General features: G+C 50.4%; 1 protein-coding gene across 1 annotated transcript; it reads right to left on the bottom strand.

Annotated features, from left to right (window-relative positions):
- Positions 1 to 634: 634 nt before the first annotated feature.
- LOC135249029 (axin-2-like) lies at positions 635 to 22,898 on the bottom strand. The gene is made up of 11 exons (XM_064324260.1): positions 22,325 to 22,898; positions 19,620 to 20,548; positions 16,655 to 16,795; positions 12,816 to 12,918; positions 10,798 to 10,938; positions 9,079 to 9,602; positions 8,141 to 8,326; positions 7,127 to 7,372; positions 6,642 to 6,737; positions 5,512 to 5,679; positions 635 to 2,649 (listed from the first exon to the last, which is right to left on the bottom strand). Exons 2-11 carry the CDS (start codon positions 20,444 to 20,446, stop codon positions 2,523 to 2,525), a joined length of 2,559 nt encoding a protein of 852 aa, XP_064180330.1. The 5' UTR covers positions 20,447 to 20,548; positions 22,325 to 22,898; the 3' UTR covers positions 635 to 2,522.
- Positions 22,899 to 23,606: the final 708 nt, after the last annotated feature.

The following is a 23,606-nucleotide window of genomic DNA, read 5'->3' on the forward strand; positions in this document are numbered from 1 at the left end:
CGTTCACCTGCCAATCCAGTACATTACATTACAGGCATTTAGCAGACGCTCTTATCCAGAGTGACTTACACAACTTTTCACACAGCATCCATTTATGCAGCTGGATATATACTGAAGCAAACCAGGTTAAGCACCTTGCTCAAGGGCACAACGGCAGTGTCCTACCTGGGTATCGAACCGGTGACTTTGGGTTACAAGACCAGCTCCTAACCCATTATACTACACTGCCACCCACTGCCACATAATCCTCCACCTGATGCATTCTTCTGAAAACCCTCCTCATGGGAGCCGCTACCTCTACCGACTCGGTGCTGCACCGTTTAACTGAACCTGTCCACGGTTTCTAAACAGCATTCTGAATGGCATTACACAGCCTGGGCGCTACCATGCCTGTATTACAGAGGACATTTCCTTTCAGCGTGTACACAAAAACACGCTGCAGTTTAAAGTCTCCAACTGAAATCGCTCCCTCAGCCGCAGCGTGCGTATCATGGAAACGGCCAATCCGGGAGCCGGTTTACAACATTCCAGCACATTAGCTGTGCTCACAAGCCACTTCCTGTCCTCGTCGGCCACACCAAGGGCTGCCAAAGACACCGCAAGCACACAACACAGGCGCCAGGAGACACGCAGCTTTCATTTGAAAAATATAAAACTTTAATAAAGGCTACATCTCTTAATAATTACAATAATTATAGTACCAAGTAATCTTTAAATGAAACTCTTTATATAATGCATAATTTACAGTTTAGATAGAACAAAAAATAAAAATAAAATAAAAATAAAATGCCATGGCAAAAAAAAAAAGAAAAACATTTCATAAAACACAAACTAAAAAAAAAAAAAAAAAAAAAAAAAAAAAAAGAGAAAACATGATTACAAGATATTAAAAGCATAAAAATATCTTTTCAACATAAAGCCCTCTGAAAACCAAGGGAATACTCAACCCTGAAGCAGGGTAACACACGGTGTGGAGCCCATGTAGGCACAGGTGCTGTACTAATAAAACACTAGCGATAGTGTATCCTCTTCTGATGTTTACAATGCATAATTACAATATGTACAGGAGCTCTGTTTTTTTTTAGTGTTTCACAACGCGATGTCGCTATGGAGTGCCCCCGCTCTCTCTCAAAGATGGCGCCGAGTATAGCTAAGTGTCCGATGTGGAAACACTCTCAGCCGCCCTTTCCACGTTTGGCAGCCGCTCCAGGGGGGAGAACTACGCTCGTTTAGCCACAGATCGATTCGGTGCGCTCGCTCCGCTCAACGTAAACACTTCTTCGTGCCGTCCGATGTCGGGACGTCCGCGCGCTCCAGGTCTCTGTAATTTATTCTACTTCCTCAAGAACGTTTCTTCTTCATTCCTTTCTTCTTGTGCGACGCCTGGTCCACACAAAAAAAGGCACTGGACTCAAAAAAATAAAAAATAAAAATAAAAAGGTCGGGACGGTGCGGGAAATCCTGTTTCTACGTTTAAAAACCGAAGGACACCCAGAGACAGCAGCATTGATTCGGACCGGGCACTGGACCCCAGGGCGGAGGAGCCCAGGGCGCTGGACCCCAGGGCGGAGGACCCCAGGCCGGAGGACCCCAGGGCGGAGGACCCCACGGCGGAGGAGCCCAGGGCGGAGGACACTGGCACGCGATCCGCCTCCAGAGACTCCTGGTACAGCCCGTTAGCCGCTGGGGCTAGGGCTTCTCGCCTTGCATTAATAACATTGGAAAGATCACCATCGTTTTCTCCCAATTACAGAAAGCAGCTAGTCCGTATTCAGGACATGGGGGGGTGGGGGCGGGAGGGTTGGGGGGCGGGAGGTAGGAGGGGGGGACGACAGTTTTAAATAAATATTTATAAAACTTTAATCATGACAAAAAAAAAAGCACTATATAATAATACATGTATATATACATATATGCAGTTATGTATATGCACACGTATAACGAACGTTGAAAACGAGCAGGAAAAGGGGGGCAGCAGGAGCACGACACCGGGCTCTCCCCCCCCGCGCCAGTCCGTACGCGACCGGCCAGGGAAGACCGGGGCGGTCCGTGCGCCGCAGTCTTTTTCTCGAAACAGCGAAACAGTCGTCTGCGTCTTCAAACAGTGGTTATGTTCATAGTGTTTCTCCCTCGTCCCGTCCGTTCCCACTGTCCCATGGAGCCCCGCTCCAGGCTCCACTCTCCGTCCCTAATACCGTTTCTCCTTGGGTTTGTAAGGCTGGTTGGTTTAAAAAGTCATGGGCTGGGGGGTGGCGGGGTGGGGGGTTTGGGGGTTGGGTTTGAGGGTCTCCCTGCTCCCTCCTTCCCGTACTTCATTGGCTCGTGTTCCTTCAAAAGATTCTTGTGCCTTGTGGTGTGCTGGATATATTATATCTATTAAGCTTTTTAATTTTTTTAATTATTCATTTTATTTTTTTCTCTCTCAGTGAGGCATCTTCAAGAGTCAAATCTCTCCCCCGGGGGCGATGCTGTATTCCCCCCCCCCCCAGAGTTTGGTTCTGGTACTTCGGTCCGTGCGTGCCTCAGTCCATCCTCTCCACCTTGCCCAGGATCTTGCCCTCGTACATGGGCAGGACGGTCCCGTCGTCCCACACCTCCTCGAACACCGCGCCGCACTCGAACTCGTCGCTCGCCTTCTTGAAGTAGTACCTGGAACGGAAAAGGAAACGGGGGCGGGGTTAGAACGACTGGGCCGGCAAACAGAGCCGCGTCATTGGACGTCGGTGGCGTCGTCCGTTTCGCGATTCGTGCGTTTCTGATCGAGCAAAGCTCTACAAAATGTACAATTGCAGGGCCATCTTCTCAGTAAGCCAGCTGTCAAAAAAACTGAAGTACGTAACAGCCTCCTGAGGACAAAGAGCTTTCACCATTTTCCCAACATTTAAACTTGCTCCTCCCTTCCATCACAAAGAAAAAACCAGTCGTTTCATACATGAACACCATTTAAAAAAACTGCAGCTTCCAATAAAATAATAGCCTGAGAAGAAAAAAGCCACAGTCCGCAACCACTCCGTTCATCGTGCTGAGGATCTCTTCCGAAGAAAGGTCTCATTAAATAAAAAAAAAATAAATCTAATTAGAAGCCATCTTGAACTCCTCTCTGTCTCTGAACTCCTCTGTCTAGAAACTTCTAAAGCGCGCCCGCTTTCAAATGAAGGGTTCTCCGTTGCAAAGGTTGAAATTTCGGGTGCCTGCGAGTCTGCCTGTCCCCCCTGCACACACACACACACACACACATACACACACACACCTCCTCACACACACACACGCACACACACACACGCACACCTCCCTACACACACACACACACACACACCTCCACACACACACACACACCTCCCGACACACACACACACCTCCTCACACATACCTCCCTACACACACACACCTCCACACACACACACGCTGTCTGCTTTCTCTCTCCCTTACTCTCCAATCAGCAGGAGGAGAAGAGAAAGAGGAGGAAGAGAGAAGAGCAGTTTCCTCCTCCGCCGCCCCCCCCCCGTGTCTGGCAGATTGGAAACAGGCCTGGCCGGAGGGGGCCAGGCCCGGGCCGGGCCCGGGCAGTAACTCAGACAGCGAGGGTCCGCCGGAGGTCGCGGGGTCACATAGCTAGGGCCCGGAAAAAAATTCTGAGGGTTCACTTTGTGTCTGTGAGTCCGCTGGGTTGCTAATGATTTTTTTTTCTTCCCCCCTTTGCTTTAAAAAGGGGAGGAACCAGCAGGGGAGTTTTAATGATTAGCTTTGTAATGGAAAAATGCCTCATTGCACCAATGCTGAGCCCTGGAATTCCTACAGCTCGCGTTTTACAAGTGAAGTTGCCGAGTAAAGGTGACAAACAACGCGTGTGAGTTTTGTTTTTTTGTTGCGTGCGTGTTCTTTTTGTGTACATTTTAATGAAATAAAAACAAGCAAAACGTCTGACAAACAAAGGCAAGGGTTAGGGGAATATGGCATCTAGCAGGCCTCTCAAACCATTCAGATAAAGGGGGGGGGGGATCAACACATTTAGTTTTAGTTTTTAATTTGCAAGAGAACAGAATAGAGCAAGAGGCGGCTTTATTTCTCTGCAAGGCCGACGGTTTTTCTCCCGCGACAACGCGACGCAATTTCGGAAACGGTCGACGGCACTCCAGGCCGAGCCCAAACGGAACTTTTCGTAAATAAAATCAAATAAAATAAAAGCCGTATGACATTTCACATAATTACAACCTCATTTCTTGGGGAAAAGGCAACATCCTCCCCCACAAAAGCTTCAAACGAGAAACACGGCCCTTATTTGATTGAAAAAAGAGGAGGAGGAGGAGGAGGAGAATAAAGTCTTTCCATAGGAACATGTTTTATGTGGCAAGATTTTCTCTTTGCAACATCTGGCACCAATATCATCTGGCAGGCCCGGGCTGCACTGTTCTTTGTTGAATTTCTGCCATGTTTGAAATTAACCAACTCCACACGTATTCCGCTATTAAAGCCATCGGCCTTAAAAAACGCGTTTTTCATTTTTTTAAAATTCCATTTCTTATTCGCGCCTCTTTCCCAAAAAGAACTGCACGTGACCGGGGACGCCACCGCGACCCCGTGCGTGACCTACGGACGCGCCTACCTCTACGTCTACGGACGCGGCCGTGTGCGTATTCCCAAAATCCAGAAACCGTCGAGAAAACTACACACCGATCTGGCAATTACGAAAAAAGCACACTCCTCGCGTCACCCCTACGCGGTTCAAAGCAGAGATCAATCACTCCTGTTGACGCCGGCGAACAGCGAGCGACCCGTTTCAAACCGACAGATCTCTCCCCGTCTTCTGTGCGAATCTTGCACAACCGCGCGCACACACACACACACACACGTACATACGCACATACGCACGCATTCATATTGTTCTTATAAAACAAAGAGGAGCATGTGATGCCGCCTGACACAATCGCGGAAGAATTTGAGCGCCTACCCGATCGCGCGGGTCTTTGTGCATGAAATGAAAGGGCTGAGCTTCAAAGACATGCTTATTAAGTGTGCCTGGCGATGGAAATCAATACCAGATGTGACCAAATCGCTCTAGTTAAAATTCTCTTTTTCCTTTCAGTACAGTGAAAAATACCAACCCCCTCACACTCCCTCCCATTCTGTTCCTCTCCACCACACACACACACACACACACACACACACACACACACACATACACCAAATGCGCAAAATCCTCTCAAATGCTCTCTGTCTCTCACAGACATAGGCACACAAAGGTCAGTTCCAGGTTTACTCTGAATTCAGACAAGGTCTAAAAAGTGAAATCTACCCTTATATTGTAATATTTAAGGCTGGGGACCACCTTCCTCCCCCTTCATCAGAAGACATCACAGTGGAACCCCAGTGCACCTCATCCAATGCCATATAAACAACCTCTATAAAAAAAACATCACTTCCCCGCCCACAATACTTCTAAAATAAAATGACCATAAACACATTCCCAGGAAATACATCATTTACTAAAGAAGTAAAACGAGCCCCATTTACCTGTAATTGCCTTTCTTGCGTAGCTGTTCTTTGAAGTGTCCGAGGGTTAGGGAGTGGGTCTTCATCATCCTGCGATAGGGGATCTCTTCTCCACAGAAGAAGTATGTGACCACCAGCTCAGTGCCCAGTGCACCATGGGTACCGGCCTGTTTCTTTGGCTCTTTTGACCTGCGGAGAATCGGCACCAGGTAAGTAAGCGTGTCTGCCACTCACAACGGGCAACACACGACAAAACCCCCTCAAAACTGCAAGAGGGGAACAGCAAGGGGGGAAATAATAAAAAATAAATAAAACTATTTACAGAAACAGCTAAAAGCTGAAACAGCACTGAAAGCTCTCAGCTCTCATCGGGACAGGCTGTGCTATTGCGCTGGGACCCTGCCGATGTTGGGCTGGTGCGTGCGGTGGCGTGTGTGCGGGACGGGGGCTGGGTGAGCCCAATGGCGGGGGGCAGGGCTGGGGTGACCCCAATGTGCGGGGGACAGGGGGATGGGGTGAGCCCCAATGCGCGGGGGCCTGGCCTGGCCGCTAGCGGAGCAGGAGGGGGGGGGGAGGGGGGGTCGGGAGCCCGGCGCTCTGCAGAAGGTGCGCTGGCGCTGCGGGGGTCACGGGGGTCGCCGAAGGGCAGGCCCGGAGTAATTTAGTCCTCTTCATTCACTTCCAAGGCTTTGTATCGCAGCTTCAGATAGGGCCCGCCAGCCAGAGACAGCTGGCAGACTGAAGGTCAGCCAATTAAAAATAAAAAGGCTGGCAGTCAGGTGGCAGCGGCTGAACTTCAAACACGGGCCCCGCTGAAGACCGAGAGGAAGGACGGGAGGGGGGGGTGGGGTGGGGGGGGTGGTGGTAGCGGGGCAAGTTGTTGATGTTAGGTCTTGCAGGAAAGACTTGATGTGCTTATGATATGTGTGTATGTGTACGTGTATGTCTTGCAGGAAAGACTTGATGTGCTTATGATGTGTGTGTATGTGTGTGGTGTGTGTGTGTGTGCGTGTGTACTCGCAGAAAAATTCTACGTGAGAGACGAACGAGTTCAAAGCTAGATACAGGCTGACCCATAATACCTCTTTACAGCTTTACAGAAAGAAAAAAAATCAGGGACACAGATGTAGAACAGAGGGAAAAAAACATACTCTTCTGTTTGAAGCCCGGGACTTGATAGAGGTGCATTTCCACTCTGGAAAGCCGCAGAATGACTCCTGTCTCTTTGAAGGCTCGATGTTGAATGCCTGACAAACACAAAATCAACTCAGTATGGCGCGCGGAGCAGTGTACCGAGACACAATACCAGTTTCCGTGCATCTCCGAGAGCTTTTCAGAATGTCCTGTCACAAGACGGCTTCTGAGACCGTCTCCACATACTCAGACTAGCAGGCAGGCAGATGTGAAGCACTTTCCGTCAATAGTCTGTGGGAATGCTCTGTCCATTTTCAGTCATATTGGCTTTAAAAACATTTGGCCCAATGAAATTCAATCCAGGTTTTTTTTCTGGCATGCAAACAACTGCAGGAATTGAACCATTTGATTCGTGAGATCACTCAAGAGCCTGGCCAATCAAAAGAGGGGAGACCAGGACTAAGGGGGGGGGGGGGGGGGAGGACTTAGTTTAGCACCGCACCTCTGTTTGGGGGGTTTGGAGACCTCCTCCAGTCGCCGCCTGGCTTCCTCCAGCTGGGCCAGCGTGTTGGGCGGGGGCAGGGGGGGCATGGCGGGGTCCTGGATGAAGGGGTGGGCGGGATGGTGGGCGCGGGCGTGGCTGCCGCCGCCGCCGCCGCCTCCTCCTCCTCCCCAGGAGTGCGTCCGGCCCGGGAGCGTCTTGGAGGAGGAGTCCGTGGCGTAGGCCTTCTTGATGCCTTGAGCGCTGGAGAGACCAAAGCGAGACGGTTAGCGCCGCCTACCCTCCTCCTTACGTTACCCACAACGCTTAGGGGCTCTGAGAGAGCGCGTGTGACTGCTTCATCGATGACTACCGCATCGTAACCGCCAGCGAATCGGCCGGCTGGATCCTGTCACGACTCGCGAGTTCATCTAGTCATCGTGTCAAGCTGAGTTCACGATCTTGGGAACGTGTTGCAGTATGACTGAGAGCAGCCATGTGAGATAAAGGCCACAGAGCAGGCGCATTCGTTGCACCTTGTGTAACCCGTGTGTGTGTGTAACCCGTGTGTGTGTGTAACTGGTGTGTGTGTAACTCGAGTGTGTGTGTAACTGGTGTGTGTGTAACCCGTGTGTGTGTGTATGCCGTGTGTGTGTAACTGGTGTGTGTGTAACCCATGTGTGTGTAACCGTGTGTGTAGGTGGTGTAACCCTGGTGTGTGTGTAACCCTGTGGTGTAATTGTGTGTAACGTGTGTGGTGTGAACTGTGTGTGTGTAACCCGTGTGTGTGTAGTGTGTGTGTAACCCGTGTGTGTGTAGTGTGTGTGTAACCCGTGTGTGTGCAGGCTGTGTGTGTGTGTAGTGTGCGTGTAACCTGTGTGCGTGTAGCCCGTGTGCATGTAGTGTGCGTGTAGTGTGTGTGTAGCCTGTGTGCGTGTAGTGTGCGTGTGTAGCCTGTGTGTGTATAACCTGTGTGCGTGTAGTGTGTGTGTAGCCCGGTGTGGTGTGAGCCGCGCGGCCGCCGCCCCGCTCGCCTGCGGCTTGTGCTTGCTCTGCCTCTCGCTCTCCAGGATCCACTGCCAGACGTTCTGCGAGCGGTCCGTGCCGTCCGAGGGGAGCTGCGGGGAGGCGCCGCCGCCGCCGCCCCCCCCGCCCTCGCCGTTCGGCTGGGCCGCCCCCTCGCTGGCCTTGCTCGGCCGTCTGGACAGGGCGACCGGGCGCCTGCGGCCAAAAACGAAAAGAAGACCATCGTCAACGCCCGCGCCTCCATCACCTCCGCAAAGCGACAGAGCGGAGCTCCGCAGAGATTAGAGGGTCTCTCTGCAAAATTCATAATTTATACCGCGTTCGGCTAAAAACCGATGTTCCTCTGCACGGCTGAATCATAAAAAGAAACGGCATCAAAGGTTAAGATAGTAAAATTCCTTTTAAGTTTCTTTGCCTATCGACTGGAACAAAATTACATAAAGTTCCACCCGCGAGAAAGAAAAAAAGAAGAACAGAAAAGGCCAGAATAGCTGAGCCCTAAGCCACTGATCCCCGCTATTTTGAGTCTTTGGCTGCCATCTTGCAAAGTTTCCATCTTTTTTGTTGCCGTCGTGCTACCACGGCCCATCTGCCAAGGACTAAACATACAGGATGTTTCCTTTTTTGGCTGGACCGCAACAGCGGGGCCAGCCCTACAAACGCGAATGTCTGTGACTGAGTGACTGACTGAGTGATGAAGTTACGCCATTGGTCGGCCTGGAGAGGTCCAGCCATATACTAGGTTCTGACCTGCCCTTGTTTTCCATTTGGATATCACACCAGTCATCTAATATTCCATCAGTACAAGCAACATTTTGCCTATGAAGCGAAACGCTCTGGAGTTGGGTTCAGACTACACAGCGACCGAAGGCGTAGCTGCAGTGAACAGGGGGTGGCGCTGCCGGGCGGGGCAGAGGCACACGCGTAGCGCGGGGGGGGGTACTCACCCCAGGGCGAGCTCCGCCGGGCTGGCGGGCTGCTCCTTGCCGTGGCCGCGGCACTTGTGGTAGGAGGAGTAGTCGCCGCCGCCGCCGCCGCCGCCGGCGGGACACAGGCACTGGATGCGCTGGGCCGCCTCTGCCTCCACCTGCTCCTTGGTCTTGGGGCCGGCGTGGTGGTGGTGGATGTAGTGGTGGTGGATGTGCTTGGTGGACTGCTTGGCCAGGAAGGCCTTCCCCACCCCGCAGCCGAGCGGGTAGGGGCCCAGGGCGGAGCCGGGGGCGGGGCCGGGGAGGGGCTTGGCGAGCGCCGTCCCGTGGAGGGCGGGGTGCCGGTCCGGGGAGCGGGACCGGGGCGAGTGGCGGACCACCCCGGGAGACTGGCATCCGGGGGTCTTGAGCACCCGGGACAGGTGCTCGTCCAGGATGACCTGGGGGTCCTCCTCCAGAGACCCGGAGGGCAGCAGGCCCAGGGGGTGAGCGGGGTGGTGGGGGGCGCTGCCTGGCACCTCACCCTCGTCCCTCTCTTCTTCCTACACACACACACACACACACACACAAACGCAAAGCACTGCGTCAGACCACCCGAAATCACTCCAATGACACGCGCAGCGGACCAGCTTCAAGCCTCGCCGTTTTGGAATTCATTCACGACTAATACGAGCGCGTCTCATGTTAAATTCCCCATGATTGTCTTGGCTGTATAACACGTTTTTTTTTTAAAATTTTTTTTTTAAATCCAAATCTTCAGAGGCGTTTCTGCGGGCCGCAACGTCAGCGCCGTAACAGGCGGCGACAAGCGGCTCCGACGGCTGCCGTGATTGGCCGGTCTCGCATGGCGGCGTCGCGAAGCCCCCAGTCACTTCCCATTTGAGAGCCGTTGCCGCGGTAATTAGGTCTTTTGGTACACGTTTAATGTATCAGGCGAGGTTCGCTACACAAAGGGATGCAGACTTTACTCACACTCGATGATGTGCCACTTGAGTGCCGCTAAGTGCGCGCTATTTAAAGAATTTAGGGCATGTCAGGGAAGATAAGGGAAAAGGGTCCCAGGATGAGGAGCCTGAGAATGTAGCTAAACGAAGCCAAAAAGCTTGGCCCAGACTGTCTCTCTCTCTCTCTCTCTCTCTCTCTCTCTCTCTCTCTCTCTGTCTCTCTCTCTCTCTCTCTCTCTCTCTCTGTCACTTCTCCCACGCTGTTAGCAAACGTGCACACAGAAACAACAGTTACAATGCACAACTGCGTTATGGGATGGAACCAAGCACTGAAGAGTGCCAGGGAGAAACTGACCAACCTAATCACTAAAAACTGCACACACACACAACCACACACACGAGACACACACACCACACACATACACACGCACACACACACACAACACCACTACAACACAACACACACACACACACACACACAGATACACACAGACATGCACACGCACACATACATACATACATACATACATACACACACGCACACACACAGATACACACAGACATGCACACACACACTACATACAACACACACAGACACACACCACACACAGACATGCACAGCACACAACAACACACATACACACACAACAACACACAACACACACATACACACACAGACAGACACACACACAGAGACACACACAGACACACACACACAGAGACAGAGACACACACACACACACACACACACACACACACACACTTCAGCGAGCGGGAGGTCCGGGCCTCTCACCTCCTGGATCTGCTGCAGCCGCTCCTCCAGGGAGCTCATGGTCTCCCTCTCCCTCCGCAGCTTCTCCAGCCGGGCGATGAGCTCTGCGGCGAAGGCGGCCGGCTCCACGGGGGTCATCTCCTTGGGCAGGCGGTGCGTCCTCTGCGGGGAGACAAAGGGGGAGGCGCGGTCAGCCCAGGTGGGGGGGGGGGGGTACGAACCGGCTGTCCCCGGGGCCAAGCGTCCGCCATGGCTGCCTCTCGCTCTCCGGACGGGGCCACGCGCTAACCCTCCCTTTCCGCCTCCTCTCCCGCCAAACTCCCCCCCCCCACACCCTACCACCCCCCCCCGCCCGACCCGGCCCGGCCTGACGGCGAACGGCGGGGCCTGCCGTCGGGGTGAGCAGTTGGTCGCACTCCGAGGGGCCCCCGCTTGTTCCCTCTGTAGCGCAACCAGGCCATCAGCGCGCGCTCTGAAGTCAGACGGCTTCAAAGGCCCCTCTGCCCAACATCAAACAGCACGCAGGGGCGGGGCGGGGACGGGAGCGTTAAAACCTCAGAATAAAAGCCAGATATCGACGGGAAGGAGAAGAAAAAAAAGAGAAAAGAGAGAAAATTAAAAGAAAAAATAAGATGGAGAGATGTGTGCAGGCAGAGGGGGGTGTGGGGGGGGGGAGGTGGGGGGGGAGATAGAGGAGTCAAACGGTTCGAGATCAGAAGAAGAAGCGATAATTTATTTCCTGACTGCACGCTGGGCACCTCAGAGGTACACTAGCGACACCAGCTCTTTTTTTTTTTTAACTATATGTGCATTATTTTTTTATTTTTTATTTTTTTTATGTCCTCGCCGCTTTCTTGATTTGGCTTTTTTTCGGTTCCTCTCATCTCTTTGTGAGGAGGATGAAGGGGGAGATGAAGGCAGCGGCTGCTGGGGATCCGCTATCCGCCGCAGTGGGACCCCCTCCCCCCCCCCGTCCGCCCCGCTGCCTGGAGCCGCCGCGCCCTGGGGGGGGGGGCAAGCCGTCTCCGAATCAGAGGGGAGACATTAAAAACCGGGAGAAGAAAGCGCGCGAGAGGAAGAGAGAGAGAGAAAGAAAGAAGGGAGGGAGGCAACGAGCCGCTTCCCCTCCCGCCACGCCGTCGGAAAGTGCGCCTCGTCGCAGGGACAGGGGCGCCGCTTCTGAAGGAGACGGAGACGGTTTTGTTTTACCAGTTTTTTTTTCCCCTGCCATCATGTACCCAAGTGCACACCGCCCCCCCCCCCTCCCCCCCCACCACGTTTAACCCCCCCCCAACCCCCACGATTGCCTTTTTGAAGCGCTGAGCCTAGAGCAGCCTACCCCCCGCCCAACATACTCCACCCCCCCTCCCCTACCGCCCCACAAAAAAACAAAACAAAAAAACACTGGGACTCTTTGCTCAGATCCAAAGATTGGGGGGGGGGGGGGGGGGGAGGCGAGGGGATGGGGGGGGGGGGGGGGTGTTGTGGAAAAAAGGGGGGCTGCGCTGTTGGAAGTTGTCACTTTTACACAAACTGGCTCTATTCATCTCCAGATCAAAGCCCCACCGAGAAGAGCCCGTTGATTTTGGGGAGCCCCCGGGACTGAACAGTCTCGTTTACGGGACCCGACCCGACACCCACCGCACCCACGTCCTGATCCGCTGCTGGCTCATCCTTATTTGGGATCAGCCGTTATTATTATTATCCAGAAAGGCTTTTTTTTGAGGTGGGGAAAATATGAGAACAAGACTGGTTTGTATTTTTGACAGCTTTAGGGAACCTAAGGGGCGGTGGGGATGTTGAAAAAGAAATAAAAAAATGGTATGCTAATTCTGTCTTTCATTTACTGACTTTTATATGAAAATGAGTCTCTGTTCCTGTGTGAAAAAATATAAGTACTCTGTCAAAACATTCACTTGGGGAGGGGGACAGGGGGGGGGCGGGACGGGACGGGACCCACTCCCAATGGAGGCAGGAACCGGTCGGGTGCTGGGATCAGAAAGTTTTGAGGGCAGGCAGGGGCTCGGAGAGACACTTACGGGGAAGTGAGGAAGAGGCACCTGGCCGTTCATCTTGACGCTGCGGTGCATCTCCCGCTGCTGCTGCTTCTTGGTGCCCAGCTTGTACGGCGGGATCCCATCTCTGCCAAAATGGAGGTGGGGGGGGGGGGGGAGAAGTGGGTCAAGCACTGCAGGCACATGCACAAGAAAACTCCCAACCATGCCTCACGCACCTTCGGTTTCCCAAATCTGACCGGCCCCGAAGGGGAGGTGCAACAGGTAACAAAACTTTGGATCTATCATGCAAGAGAAGATCACCCCCTCCCCCCCCCCCCTCCACCATTCACACTTGTGTCAAGACAACCCCCCCCCCCCCCCCCCCAAAAGGGCATTAGCAACAGCAGACCCTTCCCAGGATACCCTGGGGGGGGACCGTTAGCAACTAAAGTGAAGACCCTACACTGGCAGGAGCAACCCTGAGGTGAACATTAAAGAAAATCAAAGAGCCAATCAAAACACCTCAATTTACTCCCCCTAAAATGCAGCACAGCACACAGTGACAGGCACTTCCATTTGGGAAGTTTAGGCGCAGCCCTGTCAGCTGAACACCGGCCCTTCTGCAGCACATGAAGAAATAATAAGCGAAATATTTCAGCCGAATTGCCGCAACTTTGATGACATTCCTATCAGGAAAATGATAAAAATATTGCAGCTCACAAACACACACACATATATACACATACATACAGACATAAAACGGCAAGAATCAACTTTCTTTTTTCTTTTCCTCTTACTTCCTCTTTCCCCATCCCCTTCTTCCCCCCGTCGGGCAGGCCAACAAAGTCAGCAGTGGACCGCCATTTAAGCCAGGCCAATTATCTCGCTCGCTTTTTCAAACTCAGAAGTGTGTGTGTGTGTGTGTGTGTGTGTGTGTGACCTAGCCCAAAATGCCGTTTTTAACTGGGGCCTTTGAAACCTCGCACCCGCGCGTGCACGCGCACACACACACACACACACACACACACACACACACACACACACACACACACGCTCGCTGCCATCTCCGCTTGGCAGCGGCTCTGTGGAGAGCCTCTGATCTCTGCAACATCAAAAGGCTGGTTTGTAAGATAAGGTAATGTTTGAAGTTGGCACAGCGGCATTCCCCCGTGTCCAAGTAAATCCATAAATAAGATATAAGCAAAAAATCCCCCCCCCCCCCCCCATCTACCCTCCCCTCATCTACCCTCCCCTCCCTCCCTCTTCTCTCTTTATCTAAAAATGGGATTCAGACTTACGCTGCGCCTTTTAACCGTAATAAAAGAGACACGCTAATCAAATTGTTCCCCCAACGAAGAGGAAGCTCTTTTTTATTTATTATTTTATTATTTATTATTTAAGCGCGGCGACATGAGAAAGAGTCAGAGGAGGAGAGAGAGAGAGAGAGAGGAAAAAGGGCAGACCCGCCGAAGTCAATGCCCCCGCGTGCCACCTGCGCGTGGAAATTTCGCAATTGGGAGATTCAAACTGCGTTCGTTTGCCGGGAGAGCGGCCGAGACGCGGCCCAACGCGCCTCCGCGTCCTCTACGTTTCACCGCTCCCACAAAACCGCTCCCGCACCTTCTTCACACGGCGAGTCCGTCCGGGGGGCGATTTCTCTCCTCGGCTACGGGGAGCCGCCCGCGGAACAGCCTGGGAAAGCACGGCGAGGCTCTCGCAAATGCGTGTTTGGGTTTTTTTTTTCTTTTTTTTTTTTTTTTAGGAAGACGGGGCGCGAGGGGAGGACCAATACCCCCGTCCCAAACTCCATCCCACTCTCAACTCCACCAACCGCCTCACCACAACTCACCACAACCCCCCAAACCCCCCCCCCCTCCCTACCATCCCCACCCCACCCCAACCCAACAACCCAACACCAATCTCAGTTCCCAACCCCCACCAAAAAATATTAATCCACCCCCCCCCACACCCCCCCCCCAGCAGTTTAATCAAGCAGGCTTCCCCTTGGCCTCCCTCAGCCGGCCACGGACAGCCCTTTGTGGAGGCAGGAAAAACAGCCAGGCTCCTTTCATGGGTCCGCATTATGGGGATCTCCTATTCACTTGTGCAAGTAATTTTCAAAGCAGCCAGCCACCCTCTTATCCCCCTAAGCTCCCGGAGCCCAACAATGGGCTGAAAGCGATTCAGTGGAAGCCTTTCATCCTCCGCGCACTTTATTTCGCACTCCCCGCACTGGGCTGCGCGCTCCTACAATTGGCACTGCTGCAAAAAAAAAAAAGAAAAAAAAAAAAAAAAAAGGGAGATGGGACAGGGAGGGGGGGACGGGACGGGGTGGTGCGTGGTGGGGCGCGGTGGATGAGAAGGGTGGTTCGGTGTGGCGATCGGGGGGGCTGGTCCTTAATCCTGCCACTGTGGATCCCAGGTGACCAGGTCCTGGGGTCCAGGAACGGCTAACCCCCCCACCCCCCCTCCCACCCACCCCTTCGCGTGAATGCCTTACTGACACATGATCTCACCGGGCCAGCCGCAGCAGGGAGGAAATCAAGCCGCCGTGCGAGCGAGGCGTCTTTCATTCACTGCCAACATTTTTCAATGAGTTTGTCTTAAGGCACAAATGGGATTTTACCCCCCCCCCCCCCATATCCTTCAGCGGAAAACAAAGCAATGATGGGAAAGAAAAAAAAGAAAGCATTTTTTGGGAGGGATATCCCTGTTCTTGGGAGAAGAGTAACGTCCTCCAAATTAAAAAAAAAAGAAATTCCAGTAACACTTCAAAACAAACTTAATAATAATCACATAAATGGTGCCATCTCCACCAGGGATCAAGGCACCAAATAATAACAAACTCAACTAGGTCTCTGTCATATACAAAATACAAATACAAAAATGTTATGCATGGAAGATGGGTCATCCCAAATGTAGCCTTCTGAGTGCACTTAATATAATGGTCATTCCGAGGTTATCAACAGGTCATTGACCTGGATGATAAAATAACAGACACATTTGTCCACAGCAAATTCAAACAAGCGACTTCACACCGCAGACTAAGAATTACAAGGTGACAGAATTTAGCAACAGGTCAGTGTAATAAAGCCTTCGATTAAGCTGAATGTGACTGGACGTGTTGACGAGCACACAGGAAGCACATCTGAGCTGCGACGCCTTTGCTGCCGAGGATTTGGGAGTCCAACAGGAGTTGAAGTCAGGGACATGGGGGGGAGAAGAAAAAAAGCAGCTTTGGTTCGGAGCTGAAAACGCAGCATAGCCACAGAGTCGCGCCACCGCTTCCACAAAGAAGCGTCAGTTAGCGCACCCAAGCGTCAGTTAGCGCGCCGAAGCGTCAGTTAGCGCGACCAAGCGTCAGTTAGCGCACCCAAGCGGCCTTAAAATCGCGGGCGAAGGCCCCGCCGCGACCCGACTCCGAAACCAACGGCGCGTCAACGCTCCCGCCCGAGCTTGCGGCCTTCTTACGTTCCCTAAATATAACATCCGAGGACGGCCGAAGCAGTCGCCGCCGCCTCTATCGCTCATTACCAGCCGCCCCGACGGCGAGCCGCGGGCCGCCGCCCCGAAAGAGGGCACCCGGGAACCTGGCTTTTCAAAACGGGCGGGGGGGGGCTTCGACGTCCGCTTCTAACGAACCCGCGGACAAACCGCGCGCTAACCTGTGCCCGGCCGCCTAAAGCACGGAAAAAAGCCCAAAAAAAGCCGTCCGGCTCACGCCGCTCGAGACGCTGTTAGCATTAGCGAAAGCGACAAACAGGTTCCTGTGGATTTACGGACGGCCGAAAGCGAACTGGCGGACAGACGGATGTTTTTTTTGTTTTTAACGTACGGTCGGGGGGAATTTTAGGACATAAACGCTGCGATCGGACACTCACACGCTGCTGTCCGTCATGGACATGGAGTCGTCCGTCATGGCGTCGCTGGAGAACTCGCTGTCGTTGGCGCTGGTGGCGGGGGCGAACACGTACCCGGAGTTGACATGATAAGGGTTCGCAGGATCACCAAGCCTGTGGGATCTGAAAGAAACCAAAAGGTCGTTTTGATGAACGCAAATCAACAATAAAACATATCCAGGTCTCTCAAAAAACACACACACAATCACACTAGATTGAGTCTAAGAGATATGTGCTAATTAATTACCTATGCTAATGTGTGGCTTATGTATATGGACACATGGATCCAAATTTGAAAACAAGAGCCTTTGTTTTTATTCTGTGAGGGCGTACGGATTTTAATAATTAGAGTTGCTTCCACACGGCTTCAGGGCCTCTGGAATGTGACAGCAAGATCTGTGGGTTTTTTTTTCCTCCTCTCTTTCTCTTTCATGTCCCCTCCCCCCCCCTCCCCCCCCTGGAACAGGGCATGCTGGGGGAAAGTTAAGTGAGCAGCACAGCTGTGTGAGCGGACAGCAGCACTTCCCCTTGTTCCACCATCTCTGGACCCTTTGTTTGCGCAAGGCCCCTGGTCCTGCACGTTTCAACCCCTCTGAAGCTGCACACCCCCCCCCCCCACCCCACCACCACCACCACCCCCTTAATTCTGGGCCCCTCCTCAGCCCCCTCTCTCCAGCAACCACCCCACCTCCTCCGCCCTCCAAACTCTCTCTCTCTCTCTCTCTCCTGCTGTGATGCATTCCTGTTTCACTGGTGAAGGGGGTGGGGTGGGGGGGGGGGGAAAGAAAACTTGAGCTCAAAGCTTGGGCAGGAGAGAGAGAGAGAGTGAGACAGAGAGAGAGAGAGAGAGAGAAGAACAGAAAGGGGGAAGGAGGGCCTCTTCTTTACGAGAGTGCCTACTGGCCGGAGAGCTGAGCGCAGAGACACAGCATGACTAAAGCCGTAGGCCCCAGCTCAAACCTGACCTTTGGAGGCTCTTGCAAAGAGTCAGGTATTTAGCACAGCTGGGCTCACATATTCCCCCTCTTTCTTTCTTTCTCTCTTTCTTTCTTTCATGATCACCCCCCCATCCCTTCCTGTCTTTCCTTTCCCTTTTTCTCTCTCACCAGAGGACGGACGCTCGGCCTCTGTCCGTAGGATTTTTCTTTAAAAAAAAAAAGGACAGATAAAACAGTCGGGGGAAAGGTATAAAAATCATAAGCAAAAAAGAGTGGTGGTCGAAGAGCGGTGCTGGTGGTGGGTTTTTTTTTGGGGGGGGGGGGGAATGGCTCAGTTGGGGGGGGAGAATCTGAGCTGTGGTGAAATTAGTTCCACATGTTTCAGATGGAAATTTAGCGACATAAAGAGTTGGTGTGGAGCAGGCGGAGAGGATGGGGGCCCTCGCTCTCTTTCTTCAGAGGGAGATTAGACCACACCGACAACGGCGGGACCCCAAAAGAGATGCTTCCATCGTGTCAACAATCTCGCTCTCTAAAAGAAACGGCCAGCGTTACTGGAACCGCCAGCTTCTCATACCATTGCCCTGAGACCTATTCAAACTTTCTATCCTGGAGCGTGGGTCCTACGGCCCACTTAAGTGCCAACAGTTGACTTTCAGTTGCCAGACATTTGTCTGGCACGAAAACTCACACACCACTAAAATACTTTTGCTACACAAAGTTCATAAATCCAGCAGTGTACAGTGGAGAAAAAAAAAGCACAATTAGCCAGTTTTGGGGAAGGCATACCCATCCTCAATTCTCTTTTCATTCGTGAGTTCACATGCGATTTGCGAAATCCAGGCCTATTTTATATAACAAAAAACATATTTTTTAAACATCATAAAAGCTAATGTTACAATCAAAAGCAAAATGCTTGCAGAAGGCTTTTTAAAAAAAATAATAAAGATCAAGACATTAGCAGTACTCTAATTGTGCACAGATGTGTTTTTTTATGTACAGAAATACCTTTAAAAGTTTTATTATTCCCTTTTGATGCACATGGATGCATAAAATCCACAAACTTACGTTCCCCATGAAGACAGCTAGCAGCTGTCAGACAATATTTGGGAAGCGATCTTAAGAAGAGTGTGGGTGCTTTCCAACAATGCCTTATCTTTCATCTCCTTACAAAGGGATCTAACCTTGGCTCTCGCTGTGTGTGTGTGTGTGTGTGTCAGAGTGAGAGAGTGTGAGAGAGAGAGAGAGAGAGAGGCATTTCCGAAAAGAGCCATTAACTCGCAAAACAAAGTGAAGAAAATATTGGATATCCTATTCTACGAACAGTGTGACCGTTGGGCATTTACAACACTGAGGATTGTCAGCCAAGTGCAACTCAATGGCAGACTTAAAAAAAAAAAAAAAAAGTATTAAAAAAAATCGAATAAAAAAATAGAAGCGCGGCTGACGCATAACTTTGCAATGGCATCATACACTTTGATATAGCTGCAGCCAGACTTGGTCTCTGAACTTCATGCAAGACGAGCCTCTATCTGCGGAACAATTTCAAAGTGCAGGAAACTGGCGCGAGCCAGCAGAGGGCCGCCTGCAAGACACAATTTACTTAAAAGGAAGACCAGTTTCATTGATGTTTCCCCCTCTGACTTAATGCGAGGCAGGTGAGAAGGCACTGAATGTGAACACACTGGAGATGATCTCAGTGTTTCTCAATATTAAGTGAAATGCAAATCTTAAAACAACACTAAAAATTACAATCGTACCCATTTAACAGAACACAATGAAAAAGATATGCTATTACAAACGTGCGTTGTTTCTGCTTGAACAATCCACGATATAAATAGCACATGCAGGTAGCCTATTAAAACAATCGTTTTTTTTTTTAAAGGTGACACTGGGAGAGAATAAATCACAGATTAAATAAACTGAACTAAACGGTCAATGAAATTCGCAACGCATGCCATTTCTGTAGCTGTAAATCGTTCAATTAAAGATGTGAGCAGCAATCTTACCTGTACCCATTCTCTAGCACCTCTGCCGTTCTTATGGAAGCAGTTGCCCGAAGTGCTTTAGCCGATAGCCCAACAACAGAAGCCAAGGCTTTCGCCTTTAAGTCACTGCAACTCCACTCCTCTTCCTCGTTCAGCGTGGGCAGATACCCACACATCAATTTGAGACTCCCAAGCCCGTTATGATTTACATAAGCAGGGTTTTCACACCCGGTACGGACGTATTCGAGGTATATATCAGAAGTTAAGAACATCTGGTAAGAATTTTCCTCCATTGTTGACTGGATCTCGGTCTGCGCTTGATCAAACATCGCGGAGTCTATCTGTTGCTTCTTAATACTATCCCGTATGTAGGTTTTAGTCGCAGGCTTCAGCTGTTTGGCAACAATGCTGTTGTTCTCGATGTACCGTTTGTAAATAGCTTTGGCAACTCGTAGCGTTTTGGTATCCTTGAGGTCCATCTGTCTGAAACCATTGCAGGCGAACCAGAAGTCTAAAGTGTCCACGCATTTCTCCCGCTCCAGAAATGTACGAAAAAGGTGAGCGCCGTCTTGGTCCCCCAGAAGAGAATGCAAAGACTTGGTCCACCGAGCGAGCGGCGAGTCCGGGGAAGCGCTTCCCTCCGGTTCCCCTAGTCCATCCTCGTTTCTCCTCGGCGTCGACCCGGGAGGAGCCACGGCGATCGCTTTAGTCTTATTCTGAGGTCGCATCATGGCAAATTTGCTGGGATTGGCGTGGCATGGCGCCTCTCCCTCTTCCCCCGGGACCGGCGGACGAGGGGCATCTTCTCTGAAGCTACTGCTGATGTGGTCCGCGAGAGCCCTGCTCATGGCTCCAGCTCCCGTTTCCTTATGTGCCGCGCGCGTCCTCTGAGCTCCACTGTAATCTCCTCACTCTCTTAAGTCAGCGGGGGAGCCTCTCAGCCCTTCTCTCTGAAACAGAAAGTATTGATCTAATCAAAACCAGATCCGCCAAACTTCAAAGCAAGACGCGAAGTAGGCTAGGCTACGGTCTTTTCGGGAACTCAAACAGGTTAAGAACGAAAATAGGCTACACGAAAGAAAACAGGGAACGTGAAAGAATATTTCCACCACGATTATGTGGATAATCAGATTTACACAAATAAAAATGAGCAATATAGCTAGTAGTCCACGTTCAGAGGCACTCAAAGGCTATCGAATATAAAACCCACAAACCTCAACAGCCGATCGCTTACCTTCTTTACAGAATATAAATTAAGAGCATGTTGCAGCAGGTGCTCCATTTAGGCAATAGTACATTAACAGAAATGCTGTCGCCCAGGTCAGAAACGGAACGCTTAAATATTTTGACGTTTCACACAGGCTACCCACAGACAAACCTTAACCGCAAGTTCTAAAAACATACCACGACTTCCTTATAAAATTACAATGAACACAACTCAACGATAAAAGGAAGTGATCCATGCGTTTAATGACCGATCGATAATAATTCCACCGATTTCCAATATTTCCTACGTGAACTCACGCGTAGGCTATACCAAAATGCATTGAGCTCACACAGCAACGCGGCACCATTACGCTGGCTAATTAAACGAACTCAAGTCTATTTTCCCACCATATAGGCTAACCTAAATATACAAGTAGTTTATGCAAAATAACTGAATCGGCGTTAATGTAGGTCACGCCAAAAAAAAAAAAAACAACAACAACAAAAACAAAATTACAATAAAAACTTACCAATGCATGCATAGTCAATACGCAAGATCACGCCTATGAAATGTGACTTTGGCGCTGCTGAACTTCCGAACACACTAGCTCGCTATCTTAATGAGAAGTCGATACCCACAAACACCTACCGATCTCCTATAAGATTATCCCACTTCACCGTTTAAGTAAGGCTATAGACCGCATTCGCCGTTAAAGCAGGAGGAGGATAGGCGTACTATATCAAATGATAACGCAGGCTAACTATTCAGTTACAATGCTAACAAAGACAACCAAATAGCGATGAAATCAAATGTTTAGCAATCTATGCGCATACATGTAGCCAGCTACATTCGCGATACACGCTCGCTTCACAGAAATCAATTCGTGATTCGAAACGTTTGTAACTCACATACCATTGTGTGTTCAATCCACAGTCGTATAAAAAGCGGAAAATGTGGACACAGCGACCCGAAAAGCAAGCTCGGAACATTTATTCGTAGTCTTCTTTTACGGCGTATTGTAAGTCCAACAAAAACGCTTCCCAATGAACGCAACAATAATCCGTCAAAGGGCAGGAATGCGAGGGACGTCTGAATGTATCTAAAAAGCCCATGTGTGTCCTTAGTACAGAAAGGATTGTCTGATGAACACTCGTCCCATTCGACAACTGACCCCGAAGTAGGCTGCACAGGCAATCCTTTTTTTTGATCACAGGGGGTGTCACGATCTCAAGGAGGAGGAGGAGGTAAAACTAATCAAACACAGGCTACTTTTCTAAGTTTTTCCCTTTGCCCAGCTGGATACTGAAAGGATCCATATCACTAGGCTACTTATGAAAAAAACATTGAAACGCGCACGCTAGATACAACATCGATTTCTGTTAACCGTCCATTTCTACCGTATTTTTTCGCCTACACACATAAAACATTTTCCCCCAACCTCAAAGCGTCTGAACAAAACATCAAAGCAACGCGCAGGGTGACAACCGCTCGGATCGCACACATTCTTCCAACAACTTACCACCGATCCATGGGTTTACTCCACCAAAAATCCTCTTGATATTATCCAATTGAATAATGCAATAAAAAAAAGTAATCCACAGTTTCAGTTCATAGGCGGCACTCTATTCGAGTCTCACAAAGACGGGGAATGCAAACGTGACTTTTTCGCCTAAAAAAAGGACCCGCTTCTGCTCTCCCCAGGTAGCGTTTCAAGCAGTCATAGCAGGCGACGGATCTCGTCTATAGGCTATTCCAATACGAACTGGGCTGAAGGTTTAACTGTGGACATCAAAGTAAGGAACCGACGGCCTGGTCCCGAAAGGTACATAGAAAACAATGATTCTCCGTTGCGCTTTAAAGAGAAAACGGCATTTATAAGTTCGTATTAGCGAATTCCCTCGCAAAGCAAATAACAAAATGCGAACGCAAAATGTGGATAATCAATAGAAATGCTCGGGAAGCCGTCAGACTGATTTTTGTCTTATTTTTGGAACAACAAAGTTGTTACTAAGTTGCAAGGACCTTATCAAAGACTAGCAATCTTGAGCCAACTCCCTGAGGCTTTGGGACGTCAGAAGTAAGTGATCTGCCGCCCCAATAGTATTATGCCTGCAATCCCTCTGTTGCTACATAAACTTTAAAGACACAGGCCTCCCTTCTTGCATAGTTTGAAATTTAACCCATTCGTTTCTGGAGTGCAGGAACATAATTCTACACAATAAAGGCTGGATATATTTATTGAAGTCGACACGAAACTATTGCGGATATCAGGAGTTTTTTTTCCACTTGTGTTTAGTTAATTGGGTGGTTATTTACTTGCATGTTCCACAAACCTAATTTAAAAAAAAATTAAAAAAAACCAAAGACGACCAGAACAGAAGCACGATCAGTTTATCGTAGTCTTCTTATCATAGCTATTGAATGAATTCCGATCCATCGCTGAGTAAAACAAACGGCAGCATTTTGGCGAGTAGAACGCACAAATTTAGATACGTGTTTGTATAAATTTGACGCCACAAATATGTTTTTCAACCGTGAACACGAAACCAATTAATTTTATTCTCGAGGAGACATCAAGTGCAGAGAGGACACCTCTTTCTGGGGGTTTAATACGGTGCGACTTTCCAAGCGTCATTGCGGGGATCTTTAAGAGCAGATGAGACACTGATCCTACCCCATAGTACTTCAAAGGCTATATTGTTCCTTTGATGTCGAACATCAACTTTAAAGAACAAGATATAATGAAATAAACTAATCCCAACCAAAAACAGAATAATGTTGTAAATGAAACTTGGAAGCAA

Source organism: Anguilla rostrata, chromosome 2, assembly GCF_018555375.3.
Source record: "Anguilla rostrata isolate EN2019 chromosome 2, ASM1855537v3, whole genome shotgun sequence".
Taxonomy (NCBI): domain Eukaryota; kingdom Metazoa; phylum Chordata; class Actinopteri; order Anguilliformes; family Anguillidae; genus Anguilla; species Anguilla rostrata.